The 15,503-nt window shown below is 44.4% G+C and overlaps 1 protein-coding gene across 2 annotated transcripts in view; it reads left to right on the top strand.

The window, feature by feature from the left end:
* The window catches only part of SPRED2 (sprouty related EVH1 domain containing 2), a 113,490-nt gene that overhangs the window by 70,824 nt on the left and 27,163 nt on the right, over positions 1–15,503 (top strand). For both annotated transcript variants that reach the window (XM_041754974.1, XM_041754975.1), the window contains exon 2: positions 13,180–13,357. In XM_041754974.1, the coding sequence (XP_041610908.1) occupies positions 13,180–13,357 (178 nt within the window). The remainder of the gene's footprint in view (positions 1–13,179; positions 13,358–15,503) is intronic.

Raw genomic sequence — 15,503 nt, 5'->3', positions numbered from 1 at the left:
TCAGGCTCCCTGCATGCAGCCTGCTTCTCCCTCTGCCCGTCTCTCTCTGTGTGTGTGTGTGTGTGTGTGTGTGTGTGTGTGTGTGTCTATCATGAATAAATAAATAAAATCTTTAAAAACAACAAAAAAGAAACTGGAAGAGACCAACGAGAAGATTTTATACCCGCTAGAATCGCCTAGGTTAGATACGGGAAACCTGTGTCACCACATAGGAACCTTTGAAAAAAAAAGTGATGTGGGCTGTTAACCAAGATTAAATCTTAGTCATTTATCTGCCCCCAAGGCCAGTGACCTTGAACAACTCCCTTGTGTCTGGATTACAGTTTTTCTAAGCAAGGGGTCTGGAGTAGATGGTTTCTACAATTTTTTTCCCCCTAGCTTAAAAAAAAAAATGCATATCTGACTTGTTTGTGTAGCTCTTCATAGTCTTGATTGAAGACCTAAACTCCACCCTCAGGCCCACCTGTATCCCAGGCTCTACTGGGAAAGGAAGAGGTCCAGAATTCTTCGGGGAGAACAGATGCCTTGCATGTGCTTTGTTTGTTTCTTTGTGTTAAGCTTTTCGTCTCTGTTGAAGGAGGTGGCGGGAGCTTAGAAGAAAGGGAAAGAATGAATTGGTAATTCTTGCCATCTGAAACGGCATCTAGGTCCAGTAGATCCTTCGGGAGCAGAGGCAGGGAGGCTCCTAAGAGCTAGTCAGCCTGTGGCTAGCTCAACATTCTGACTGACTTTCTTCTTTCTGGGCTACAGTATCACTTTTGTGTGAGAGCAGGTTTTACTAAGGACTAGCTCGTAAAGGATATTGTAGGTTTAGGAATTCGGTAATTAACATAGTTTGGTAATTTCCTGACCTTTTCACCGTGGTTTCCTTCAGGATGGGCAGTGGGGGGAGTAGCAGATGAGCAAAATGAGAAATGTGACCTGGACCACATGGAAAGTAGGCTGACTTTTTAGTGCCATTATCAACATCTTCTAGGTTTAGTGTTGATCTCCATTTAGGATGATAGTACAGCAGTAGGGACGCCTGGGTGGCTCAGCAGTTGAGCGTCTGCCTTTGGCTTAGGTCATGACCCCGGGGTCCTGGGATCAAGTCCCACATGGGGCTCCTCTCAGGGAGCCTGCTTCTCCCTCTGCCTCTGCCTCTGTGTCTCTCATCAATAAATAAATGAAATCTTAAAAAAAAAATAGTGCAGCACCATAAATTTTCTTTTTATGAAAGTCTTCAGCTGTTGAAAAAGAAAGAAGTGTACAGTCAACACTCAGTAGCTCCCGTGTCTGCAGCTACCATTTTGTTGTTACTGCTTTATCACCTGGGCATCTATGTGTCCACCCCTCTCTCCATCCAAGATGCCCTGTTGTATATATATTTTTAAATGTATTTCAAAGTAGGTGCAGATATTAGTCTGTTTCTCCCTAAACATTTCAGCATGTGGATCATTAGATACTCTCGTCCTTTGTTTTCTCTAATTCAATGAGAAAAAAAGCAAAGACATTCTGAGAAAGTCAGACTTGGAAGTTCAAGGGCTACAATTTAAAGACCTGAATTGGAGATTATTAACTTTAAACAACTCCCTTTGCCATTTGTGTTTTGAAGTACCAGTGTTTCTATTACATATATACTTTAATGTGGTGAGAGTTAATTTTCCCTAGTAATCTGACATTTCCATTAGCTGGCCTTTGGGGGTTTAAATGTGGATCGTAAATACCATTTTTGGAAGGGTGTGTAAAACAGAGGGAAAGTCAAAGAAAATTATTGCTTTCGGAGTAAAAAGTAGGAGAAGAAGAAAGAGTTCTTCAGGGGTGGGTTATTTTGTTTGTTTTAAGTTAGTAATCCTTTGATCTTGATTAATTATGAACTCCACTGAACTCTGGGCTCAGCAAAGCAGCCGACAATAAAAGCAAAATCATAAACCTAGATTCAGACTTCGGCCTCTCTCCTCCCAGGCTTCCCTCACCCCCACTTCCGACTGTGTTATCACCTTGAGACTCAGCCCTTCAGGACAGAACTATTCCAGTCTGAGAAGTAGATTCATTATATTTTGGTTCAAATATATATATATATATATATTTTTTTTTTTTAAGTAGTTTACCCAGGTCCAAGTTGTCCTGCTCTGGTGAATTTTTTTTTTTTTTTTAAGATTTTATTTATTTAAGAGAGTGAGCACCTGCACAGAGGGAGAGGAAGAAGCAGGTTCCCTGCTGAACAGAGAGCCGATGCAGGACTGGATCCCAGGGTGCTGGGATCGTGACCTAAGCCAAAGGCAGACACTCAGCCACTGAGCCACCTGGATGCCCCCTGCTCTGATGATTTTTGACAAAAACTCAGAAATCTTCAGTATCTACTTTAACAACTTTAATAAGCTGTTATGATTTTAAAAAAAAAAAAACCTTACCCTCACTTGCTAAAATGGTTTGCCTGAACCTAAAATTTCCCGTATTAACATCGAGATGATCTGTGCATAATGCAGAGATAGAATTCACATTGAAATAAAACACACGCAAAAAAAAAAAAAAAGAAATAAAACACACGCATATACATGTATATGTTTAATCTTGTTGCTTCAGTAACTAGCCTTAGCAGATATGATTCCTTTCCTAAGCGTGCGGGTTACAGGAGCAAGGAGCAGAGGCAGGCTGGCAACCTGTCCACTTGGGTTTGGAAGTCTTGTTTGGTATAGATTTGCCTTGAAAGCAAGAGTCTAAATGTGAGTTAGACCCCTTTTGTGCTAGTATAATTCTTACTTGTGACGAGCAGAGGATCATTTGATGCTGAGCTATACAAAAGAAAGCTTTTCAAAAAAATTTTTTGACTTTGTTGAATTCAGTGGAATTGTAATTTTTTTAAAAAATTTAAAAATTGTATCATATTTACTTCTTTGTTGTCAGAGTTTAATATCTGGGAACCAGTGTTTTAAAACTCAGATCAGGGCAGCCCGGATGGCCCAGCGGTTTAGCGTAGCCTTCAGCCCCGGGCCTGATCTGGGGACCCAAGATCGAATCCTGAGTCAGGCTCCCTGCATGGAGCCTGCTTCTCCCTCTGCCTGTGTCTTTGCCTCTCTCTCTCTCTCTCTGGGCCTCTCCTGAATAAATAAATGAAATCTTAAAAAAAATAAAATAAAACTCAGATCATTTCAACTCTTCCACAGCCTGCTATCAAGGTAATTAATTACCTACCATATAGATACTGGACAGATAAGGATACAGAGGTCCCATGTGGTTGACCAGGACACCCACCTAGGATTTAAGGCCTCATGCTCAGGGATCTCCAGCTCCCTAATTCCCACCCCCCCCTCCCAGGGTGAGGAAATTAAGATTTCTGCTATTAGTAGGAATTAGAGCAGAGACTCTTCAAATTTCAAGAAATTTCTTCACTGATTGTGTATCCCCCCACACACACACACACTCACAGTAAACTACCAAGCCTGTCCTTCCCCATCACTCCAGGCTTGACCTCAGCGGGGCCTTTCTTCTAACTGTATGCATTAGTTACCTCAAGAGGTACTTGCTCAGGAAAGTTATATTGACACAGGGAGAGTTGCCAAAGAGCCATTAAAAAAAAAAAATCTGTCTTTGATACAACTTCTGAAATTGCCTTTTCGCGTGCAAAGTTAAGATTTACTTCAGCAAACACTTCATTTGCCAGATTTAAAACTGCCCAGTGTTATGGTTTTAGCTTGTATATTAGCAGAACAGCCCTCATGCCTTATCTTTATTGTGCCCTAGTTGTAAGCAACTCCTCATCACGGATATTATATATTTAGTATTCTTGTGGCTGCTGAATTTAAGTGCTGGGTATATATATATTTTTTAAGATTTTATTTATTAGCACAAGCAGGGGGAGGGGTAGAGGGAGAAGTAGGCTCCCTTCTCAGCAGGGATGTGGGGATGTGGGGCTCAATCCCAGGACATCAGATCATGACCTGAGCCAAAGGCAGATGCCCAACCACCTGAGCCACCCAGGTGCCCCTAAGTGCCGGGTTTAAATGTTGACAGGAAAAGTTTTGTTGTTTTTCAAAACTACAGCTCCATTCCTAAGACATTTGATATATTAAATCAAAAGATTTTTACAGAAGAAGAAGAAAAAAAAAACCCAAGAGCAGGATAAGTAGGATCCAGCCGAATCACTCTTTTCCTGTGGAGGATTCATACTTGTTCAAACTACAGGCGATAAAAGTTAGAGGTGAAATGAAAAATTTCATTTTGAGCTCAGTACAGTGGACTGAGTTTAATATAACTTTGTAAACCTTGCTGGGAAGGAAACTCAGAAAGGTGATTGCTGGCAGGCCCACGCACTGCTGTGGGCGTCACCACCTTCTGTTCACACACCACAAAGGTCGGCCCTTAGACTGGGGGCTCTTGGCTGAGGTCGGGGCACAGAGGCTCTCCCTGGCCTCGGCCGGCTGTCCGGTTCTCCAGCCCGGTGGAACTGTCGGGTGTGCTCCCAGGGCAGTGCTCCCAGGCTGCAAGGATGTCAGGGGACCCCTCAGTGCCTCTGGTATTTCCTCAACTATTTCCTCAAAGGCCTCGTTAAGCCACTGTAAAGCATATGAGCCTAACGTCCAGTCTTGATCTTTGTCCTTTTTCTGTCTTTGCTTCATTTCCTTTCCTTGGCCATTACGGGTCACCAGACACAGCAGCAAAGAAAGAGGGAACAGAGCGGTGGATGGCACGCTGCCCGGTACCCTCCACGTGGGCCAGCCCTGCAGAACGTCCATTCCTGAGGACATCTACAGGGCAGGTGCCTTGGCCCCGTGTGAGAGAGAATGTGCCAGAATGTCCAGTGCACGTGCTGCTTTGGCTCTTAAGGCCGGAAAGTGTAAAGTAGCACTTGAGATTAGAAAATGTGTCTATTTACAGTGTTGTAACTTAAAGGAAGATATTGCAGAGGCACGGAGCAGGCTAAATTGGCACTCTGTTCAGGGTATGGGCATTTATTATGAAGCCTAGATTCATTCACTGGCTTTGTCAACTGGGAGTTTGTGATCGTTTTTCTAAAGGAGTATTTTTGTATTCAGTGTCGATAGGAACGTAGAAATACCAGTGGCCGTATCTAATGAACTTGTGAGCTTTGGTTTTAACATTTTACTAAAAGTAATAATCGTTCGTATTTCGAACACCCAGTCTTGCTGGCAGTGTCCTTCACAATAATGGAGAAAGCAACCCTTTCCATGGTGCGTTAGAAAATGGTGTGTGGGTGAGGGAGTCTATTTATACGCTTCAGTGTAGCTAGGTAGCACAAACAACAAAGATGCTGTGTTCATATGTGGCATTTGAGGATGGGAAGGGACGTGCCCCATACCTCACCCTCCGAGGGTGGGACTTGGAGGGCTCTAATGACTTTGCAGAACAGCAGACAAGACTAACGTGGGGATTCCTCAAACATTTTCTCATACCCTCGCTCACGGGTTCTGAGCCCAGCACACAGTAAAGGAGGAGAACCTGTTCACACCCCTCTGGGGCTCCCACGGGACCCCAGGCTTGGAGCCTGTGCTGGTTCCTGGATGAAGTCAGTGTAAGACAAGCACCCACTACTACCATGACCTTTTGGGTACCACATTTATATATTGGGGTCCCGTTCCTGGAAACTCATTACATTACCATTTTTAAAACACCTGCATTGGCCCTGCAGATAGAACATAGAACAGCTCTGTCGTAACACCCTCTGGGGGCTTTGCTCTGCAAGGGCGAGATGAGCTGTGGCGTCTCCGAGAAGCAGCAGTACAACGGAGATGTCCTGTCTCGGTAAATCTGGTCCTGGGGAGAGAGCTTTGACACCAGGCGTTCAAAATCATGGTGTTAGTACCTGTTCGAGTATGTGGATCCTTTTCCCAGCAGACACGGGGAGGGCAGTCCCCAGCACGACTGCGTGGCTGAGGTCACAGATGTTCAGTAACTGTAGGGAAGGCTTTTTCTTAAGCGATCTTAGCCTACTTTTCAGCTTCCCCAACTCCAATATCCTGCAAAGCAGTTTTCTTTATGAAGCAAATGTTGGACATTCAGAAAATTCCTTCTGTGCTTCTAATGCCTGCTCATCGGCGTTTGAGAGGAGAGCTGATGGCTTTGCCAGAATGGGCTGCTGCCAAGATCTAGCATGTTTAGGGGCTTTTCGTGCCACGGTTTTCTGTAGTGGCCTAACTGTACAGACTCCACATTTTAGTAGACATTAGGTGGACAGAGCAAGTGTCCTACCTCTAGTGGCTGGTACAGAGCTGAAAACCGTGTTACCACCATGCACAGAACTACATTATGGATAACTTCTTGCCTGTAATTTGGGAATGTGTACATTTCTGAGACCAGAGCAGTCCACTTTTAAAAAATAAAGTAGTTGGTACTCACTGGAGTGTCACCCCTCCTGAAACCACCACCTGCTTAAATAGCATATGACCAATATCTGGCTTCTCGGTGCATTTGATTCCGCTGAAATAATTTGTTGATTCTAATTTTTTTTATTTTTTTAATCTTTATTCATGAGAAACACACGCAGAGACAGAGGCAGAGGGAGAAGCAGGCTCCATGCGGGGAGCCAGATGTGGGACTTGATCCTGGGTCTCGAGGATCACGCCCTCAGCCAAAGGCAGATGCTCAATCACTGAGCCACTCAGGCATCCCGATTCTAATTTTTTTTAAATGACGAGGCCTGTATTTCCTATTTCTGCACACACAGAATACTTGATATACGCATATGATCAATAACATCGAAGACTCTGTAAAATCTATAGGCACGAAGATGAGAGGGGACGGGGGACAGTGCGCCTGGCTCCCCTGGAGGACCTGTGTCGTATTTGGCTCAGGTGTCGTATTTGGCTCAGGTGTCGTATTTGGCTCACTAATCCCCCTCCAGGTCTGGTGGCGGGGAGCGGAAAGGAAGGGGGCAGGCATGCTGAGCAGGACGGGGAGAGAAAGGAGCCGCCTCAGCAGATGAGGGCTGGCCCCAAGGCGGGGGCCCTGGGCACTTTGGGGGCCGAGTAAGGGGCCTAGGCTCCGTCCCTGGGGCTTGCGGGGCAGGGGCAGGAGCACGGGGCCACCTCGCACATGGCAGGTGGAATTCTTTTCCTCTACAGGTGTGCCCGAAACGGAGCCCCAAACCAAGTGTCTAGAAATCCGACTTGCATTGACAACTGCAGGAGCTCCGTTTTGGGATTTTCTTGTGTTGTCAAGGGCCTGACAGCCTCCCTGCTACTCGCTCTCTGCTAGCTGAAAAGGGCCGGCCGTCTGGAAACCCACTCCTTAGTGGCCAGGGGAGCTGGTCTTCAGAGGACCTGTTTTGTCCTCAAAGTCAGACGTTTAGCAAAAAATAATTATGATGGCTGCAACTTACCGAACTTCCCAGTGTCGAGCACTTGGCCTCTAGCACGCTTCTCACCCCCTGAGACATGCCAGCAGGTCCATCCTCTCTGGGGTTTTTGCAGATGAGGAAACCTGAAGCTCCACCAGAGGATTCTTCAGCTACGGAGGTCAGGGTGCCACTGAACCTGTCTGGCTCTGAATGGCATTTACAGACCAAGGTGCCTCATCACCAAGTCCTATGATTCCTTTGTTTGCTTTGTTTACTTCTATATTGTGGGCCAGGCAGGGCCTGCTTTGAATCTGGAAGAGAACTTAGAACATAAAAGCCAAAGACCCAAACCTTGCTGTGTGCCACCTTGGAATCCATCCATCCACACCTCCAAATAAAAAAATCTAGTTTTGAAATTGTTTTGCCTCCCCATCCTGCCATAGGATGTCCCCGCCCTCTGTTGCACACTGACAGATCATAGAACAAATCTTACTTTTACAGATAAGCCCATGTGTTTGGAATGCAAAGCTTTTTCCTCAAAGAAATGACCTTTAAACAGCAGGTCTCCAGTTCAAGTCATAAAAGCCACTTTTACTCACAATGCACTGAAAGAGTATGATACTGTTTGGGTGGCAGTAGTCAGGTCCCATATGTAGTGACACGGAGTCTTTGGGGGCACTTGAGCCCCAGTTCAGACACTAGGGCTCCATTCATTTGGTATTTAGATCGACACGTGGAACTTCACCAGATCCTAATGAGTTACACTGGTTTAAGCAGTTGCTGCTTGCAGAAACATTTTTTAAAAATTTTGTTATTTTTGACAATGATAGCATTTTAAAAATTTCTTCTGAAGCATACCAGCACCATTTTTTCCCTGTGCAAATTAAAAAAAAAAAAAATCCTAATCTGCCCTTGCCCTTCCTGTCTCATCCTCCCCCAAACAAACCAACATCTGGCTTAAACATGTTGTTTAATTCTTTCCAGAAAGAGACAGAGGGAAGGTAGGAAGGGAGTTTTCGTCCCGTATACCTTTTTGGTAGTAGAGTTCACTGATGTTTCTGTTCTGGGTGGGGTGAAGTGCCTGAGTAACATAAATACAGCACAGATAGGAAGCAGTTGGCATGTGGCCATGCAGCTGGATTATCCAGACATCCTTCACAGCTTTTAGTGCAACACTTTATCCCCTGGCTTGTTTTAAATAGCCAGATGCCTCCCTTAATGCTGGCTGATGGGGTTGTTGCCAGAGAAGATGGGCTGGGGGGGCTCTGTTCCCCACCCCCCAGCACGCACACCCCATCACAGAGAGGTCTGTGCTCTTGGGAAGGGGCACAGGAGGAATTAGGGCCAGAGAGAGAATGTGGCAGGCTGCAAGCAAAGACCAGAATTAGCAGCTCCTGTAGCCTGGAGGCCAAGGGGTGGAGTTTTTTTTTTTTTTTTTTTTTAATCTCCAATAAATGAATACTCTTTGGAAGTAAGTTAATGGCACCAACATAAGTAATGCCAACTTCTCTTTTTCCCTGTTTACTTTATCCCCTCACAGGAAAGGAGACAGCAGGGATCCCTGGGTGGCGCAGCGGTTTAGCGCCTGCCTTTGGCCCAGGGCACGATCCTGGAGACCCGGGATCGAGTCCCACATCGAGCGCCCGGTGCATGGAGCCTGCTTCTCCCTCTGCCTGTGTCTCTGCCCCTCTCTCTCTCTCTCTCTCTCTCTCTGTGTGTGTGTGTGACTATAATTAATTAATTAATTAATTAAAAAAGAAAAAAAAAGATAGCAGACAGCTGCAACACAAAAAATGTAAAAAAAAAAAAAAAACATGTTTTAACAAGAGGTGTGTAGAGTTTCAGATATTCACCTTGGCCATTTCCTATCAGGATGAACCCATAGTACGTTCCCAGAAGATCTGAGAAAGCCGTGTGTTTCATCTTGGAGAGTTACAAATTCTGGGGACCTTTAGTTTTTCTAGAATGAATGGAGCATGGGTGGGAGGGAGAGGAATGTATTTTCAACTTGTCTGCATGTAACTAATATAAATGAATGTTATCAAGAGATTAGGAATATGGGTTTGAATCATGAGACGAGCAGATTAATGATAGATACCACCTGATTATTAAATTTACTTTTCTTGTTAATGAAATCTTTATTCTATCCCAACTAAGCTATTTTGGCTGATAAGTGAATGAGTATTGAATATTTTTTTTCTTGGGATCCCTGGGTGGTGCAGCGGTTTAGCACCTGCCTTTGGCCCAGGGCGCGATCCTGGAGACCTGGGATCGAGTCCCACGTCAGGCTTCCGGCATGGAGCCTGCTTCTCCCTCTGCCTGTGTCTCTGCCTCTCTCTCTCTCTCTCTCTCTCTGTGACTATCATAAATAAATAAAAAAATTTTTTAAAAATGCATGCTATGAATATTTTTTTCTTGGAGATTTTGTTAGCTACTAATAACTTTTTAATATTTAAATATGTAAATATTATGTATCTAGCCCATTCATTCCACAGCCTACCACATATAAAACACATGCTGTAGGTTCTAGGAATGTAGCAGTGAACAAAAAGTGCAAAGGCTCTGCTCCATGAAGTTTACATTCTAGTTGGGAAAAGTGGGCAAACAAATAGGGCGGATGTTGTTTTAGTAGCATGTAGAAAGATAAAGAAGGATGAGAAGATTTAAGAGATTGGAGGGTGTTACTGTATATAAAGCAGAGAATCTTCCCTGATGAATTAATCTTGGGCAGAGACCTGAATGAAATAAGGAAATGAGCTGAGTTAGTGGGGAGAGAAGGGTGTGTGTGGGGGAAATAGCAAGTGCCAAGGCCCTGAGGTCATAGTGTGCTTAATGTGGAGGACGAGGGCAATGGGACTGAGGTAGAAAGAACAAGGAAGAGAGTGATAAGTGCTTGACTTTGATTTTTTACTCGGAGTAATGTAGGAAGCTATTTGATGGTTTGTTTGAGGAAAGTCTCATAATCTGACTCACCTTTCTATTTTCTTAGTACGTTGGGCAGGTGTGGACATAGGAAGGCCAGGTAGGAGGCTGTTGAAATAGTCTGAAACATGATGGTAGCAGGGATTAGGGCACTGTTGATGGGGGTGATAAAAAGGAGGTTCTGGCTATATATCCAGGAGACAACCCAATAGAATAAAAAGGTATTGAGAATTAAGAGTTCAATCTGAAACATGTTGCTTGAGATGCCTGCCAGATGCCCTAGGCAGTTGATTTTACTGACCTGAAGCTCAGGGAAGAGGTCTGGGTGGAAATGTGAATTTGGGCACTATTAGGCCCTAGAAGAATTTTAGGTAGGGTGGTTGGCCCTGGCTTGGGCTATGGATGGTTTAGCCATAGTTAAAGGAGAGGCAGAGTAATAGTGGGTACAGGTGCAAGGTCCCTTCTGACTTTGCTTATTTCCCCAGGGCAATTAAAGGAAGCTCATCCATCATCTGAGAGGGACAGGCTAGGTGGACCTATGAAATGATCTTCTTGGGGACAGATGAGGGAAATGTATCAGCATGCTGGGGGGCACTTACGAGCCCACTTGAGTTTAGTGACTTTAAAACTAGACCTTTGTCTTAAAAAACAACAACAACAAAAAGGACACCTCGGTGGCCCAGCAGTTGAATGTCTGTCTGCAGCTCAGGCGTGATCCCGGAGTTCTGGCCAGGATCGCTGCATGGAGCCTGCTTCTCCCTCTGCCTGTGTCTCTGCTTCTCTCTGTGTGTCTCTCATGAATAAATAAATCTTTTAAAGAAATAAAATAAAACTAAGACCTATGAACAAAGTCGTGTTCAACAGCCTGGGTGGGGCATGGAGTTAAGTAGATGGTGGAATTTCACCAGGGTTGGGGTCTCACCAAGCATTACAGTGAAGAAAGAGAGGGCGATGTGTTGTTTTTGTACAAAAGCGTGTTATGATAGATTATGGAATGTAAATTGAGCAGTGAATCGAGTGAGAACATGAAGGATATGGGGTCAGGGGACATGGTCAGAGCAATAGATGGTTGGTCCCAGTGGGGTGAAGACTTGTAGGAATGTGGAGGGAGTGAGCTGCGAAGTTGGGAAGTGGTAGCTGGAGAGCAGGATGCTTGAAATTGAGGTTAAGGAGGTGATGCAGAGACGGGTAATGACAAGGTCGCTATGTGACCTGGGCTTGGGTTACATAAGGTTGGGGGTAAGACAAGGGCGTTGAGGAAGAGTTCCAGAAACTAAGAAGCCAAAGAATTGTGTCCGGATCCTCTGTGTGAATAAGGAAATTACCAAGAATCACAGCAGGGATCATGGTGGAGAGATGGAGGGACAGTTTGTAAATGTCTTCCTGGAATGAGGGAAGGGATGTGGCCCAGAGGTCTGTGGAAGATTGAAAAGGAGGGTACTGGGGGCATGGTCAGACCTGTGAGTCTCAGAGGAACTGGAGAGCACGCCAGTACCCCGGACTACTCTGCCCCACCTCGCCCCACCTCGCCCCACCTCTAGGCTTAGCATGGAGGGTTGCAGGAGAGAGACCGTGACCCCAAGTCGTGGGCCCCAGGAGCTCAGCCCCAGAACACGCTTCCATTCAGGTTCAGAAAGTGGAAGGAACTTCTGTGAGGTACCCAGAGCAGTCAAAATCATAGAGACAGAAAATAGAATGGTGATTGCAGGGCTGGGCGGGGTGGGGGGAGTACGGGATGTTAGTGTTGAATGGGTCTGCAGTTTCAGCTTGGGAATATGAAAACCATCGTTCTGGAGACCATGGTGGTGACACTGCAGAGCAATGGCAGTGTGCTTGGTGCCCCAGACTCACACAGTTAAAAGGTAAAATGTTATCTCATATGTATTTTACCTGTTTTAAAAATGAAAGGAATGATAAGGAGGTAACAGGGAGCACGGAGGCATGGTGGAGGGGAGTAGAGTCACAGGAAAAGTTGAGGCACAAGGGAGTCCCGGGAAACCTGGGTGAGTGCAGGGTGAGCAGGGGTGTAGGGCAGTGGCCTCTGGTAGACTGGAGATGGCAGTGGCCGGGCGCTGGCTGGCGTGGGGGGTGGCGGAGGGTCTTCCCACCGTCCCGAGGACAGAAGGCCTTCTGTGTTACTCTGCATCGTTATTTCCCCCAGAATCTGGCCCAGTGCCTGGCATATAGAAGATGTGAATATATGTTTGAATGAGTAAAAAAATGAATTCTGTCCAAAGAAAGAAAACAGCAAATGAGAATTTAAAGGGCCTTGCCGAGACACCCAAGTGCGTTTCCCCAAAAACGATGAAGAGTGGAAAGAGCTAGAGTTGGTCTCTGGAGAAGAAAGGATTTTTGGCAAACGTGCAAAAGAACTTATTGCGAAATTGAAGTTTAGACTGGAAAAAATAAAATCATAAACAGAAGGCAACACATGTGTAGAGGGTATTGGGACTGAAATGCTTTCCCACCTACATACATGATTGCATGGTGAATGTGCAATTCGGAAGGGAATTATCCTGTTCTTGTGCTAAATCAAAAGATTATTAATTTTAAAAAATGTTAAGCCTAGGCCATTCATTGTAAACTAAGTCTTAAGGGTTGAAATGGTAATATCCTCTTAAGTTAATAGGTTTGTCTTTCCTAACTTACAGATAACAAATTACAGCAATGAGCTCATTTATTTTATTAATACAGCCCAGAAACTAGAGAATGTTATGCCTGCATATGTCTTCAAAGACTCACAATTTTTTTTAAGAATTACTGGGTGTCTTCAAAAATGTATATTTGCCGTGTGTTTAGTTTAAGTGTTGGGTTCCCCCCCCGCCTTACATTGAGAAGCTACCCTTTACCGTTGCTGCGAGGCATAGATTTTCTTTCGATGAGTCCAGAAACATGCTGGCTGGTGGTCCCCTTGCATTGTGAAACATGTCCTGCAGCTGCCAGACCATTGTCATGCCCCGTTCTTCTTGTTGTCGTTTTAGTGACAGCTATATTGTGCGTGTCAAGGCTGTGGTTATGACCAGAGATGACTCCAGCGGGGGATGGTTCCCACAGGAAGGAGGCGGGATCAGTCGCGTGGGGGTCTGTAAGGTCATGCACCCCGAAGGCAATGGACGAAGCGGCTTTCTCATCCATGGTGAACGACAGAAAGACAAACTGGTAATGGCAGACATGCACCGCATGGGTTTTTACATCAGCAAACGACTGATTGCTTTATGTTTAACCATAGCCCTCTTCTCGTAGGTTTTGCTGGTGGTGGTTACTGTCGTGTCCCCCCCCCCCCCGTGTCCCCACCCCACCCCTTTATTTCTCTGACTTCAAACTGTTGTGAAAGCTTCGGAAGTTAGAGCTCTGGAGCTGATGTCAAATGCAAAACGTTAACCCTGGCCTTCCCGCGGAGGCACTTTTTACCACACTCCAGACACCGCAGGTGCTTAGAAGTCGTGTATTTGGCTGTCCTTGTGCGTCTTTGATGAATTCCGCTGTCTTTCTGTCACTGTAACGAGATACTCAAAACAAAAGCGTATTCTTTGTTTTGAATCACACTGTCGGGAGCTGTGAGGTCGGGGTTTTTTTTTTTTTTTTTTCTTCGTGTTTTTTTGTTTGTCTGTTTGTTTTGTTTTTTTAAATGTAGGGTTTCTTCGTGGAGCATGCCATCAAGGCTTGGCTGGTCAAAGGTCAGGTGCAAAGGCCGAATGTCACCCGACATGTGGTTACTTGTCAGTACTGTTTATTGAAAAAATACTGGAGCTTTGGTTTCATACACTAATGAATAAAACATGTTTGTATAAAAGTAGTGGTATCACACATCTCTAATCATTCTACGTGCTTGTTAAATACATACTTTGGAGAGTGATCGTTACTCTTTCACGAGTGGAGCATTGGTAGTTCATAACCTACAGTTCCACGAAAGAACTTGGGTGTCCAGGTTTAACTTAGGAAGAAATCTATGATGCAAAGAAAAATTGAATGTCCGAGCCTATTTTTAATTGGTGGCCTTGAACCTGAACATTGCTCCTCTCTGTCCTGTTTGATCCTGGAGTCTATACTGAGAGGCCAACTGTTGCTTCACAACGTGCAGGATCGTATTGGATCACATCAGGGAAAATAGCAAGATACCACAGGAAACGTCCGTGTTACGTCTGAGACCCTTGACAGCGAGCGTGTTGTTGAGTTTTATGTGTTAAATGTACAAATGTAATCTTTTGCAACCACTTCTTTCTGTTTAAAAAAGTTACCAAATAGATAAGACAGGACAATTTGTAAATGTTATATATAGATTAACAGAAATGCTATTTTCACACTTGATTCGTTTCCAGAAAGAAGATGAATGAAAGTTTAAAAGGGAGAACATAAGCTCATTTTTTAAGAAGGGTGTCCATTCAGGAAATTCCCTACCCATTAGTCAAATAATCAAAACGTCCTTATTTGCAATATATTCTCAATAAAGGCAATATGACCACGCTACCAGTAAGAAAGTAAGATAACTGCCATTTAGCTGACATCTGCCATATGCTAAACACAACACTAGCCCTTAGTTAGGTGACATCACCGTGTCCTTACAATAGCCTGGATAATTACAAGCGAAAAAAATTGAGATTCAGAAATTCCCCTTGTTCTTGGGGGACCCATCCTTAGGACCTGGAACCAGTATTTGATACCTGTCACTTTGACCCTAAAACTGAGCCAAAGTCACATGTGTACAACTGCCGTTAGTAGTTTCTCCCCCATGTGCTTATTTTTATTTTTACATAGCTCTGACTGGAGCTCGCCAACAATTTTGTACCTCATTTGCTTTGCCTTAGCAAATTTTCTAGTTGCTGGTATCAGGTTGATGCAACATTGTTTATTTGATCATCTCCTTAGGGTTATTATCATTGTTAAGGTGCTTCTCCTCCCTGGCACCCACCCACGCACCCACCCAGCATTACCTACCTGCATTCTCCACATTTACTATTTTCTGGGAATAATTTAGAGCATCAAATTTGTATGGCTTTGGATACTTGTACAAAGAACTGCTACCAGCATGGATGAGAATTTCCTTTAACACATGGAGGGTCTTATATTTTAAGTCTTGACCAATTTGACAGAGTAAGAATGGTATCATGTCACTGAGCACTAATGGTATTGATGTTTTTCTACTTGTTAAACAGCTATGAATTATCTGTCGTGTCCTTTGCTTATTTATCTGTTGGGGGCCTTATTTTTCTCCGTGCTACGCATGCCCTCCCCTATAAGAAAGATACTCCTTTTCATTGGCCATATTTACTGCAATTTGTTACTTACATTTTGTTTTGGTGTTCTT

This window comes from Vulpes lagopus, chromosome 5 (genome assembly GCF_018345385.1).
Source record: "Vulpes lagopus strain Blue_001 chromosome 5, ASM1834538v1, whole genome shotgun sequence".
In the NCBI taxonomy this organism is placed as follows: Eukaryota; Metazoa; Chordata; class Mammalia; order Carnivora; family Canidae; genus Vulpes; species Vulpes lagopus.
This window is presented reverse-complemented; position numbering and strand designations above follow the sequence as displayed.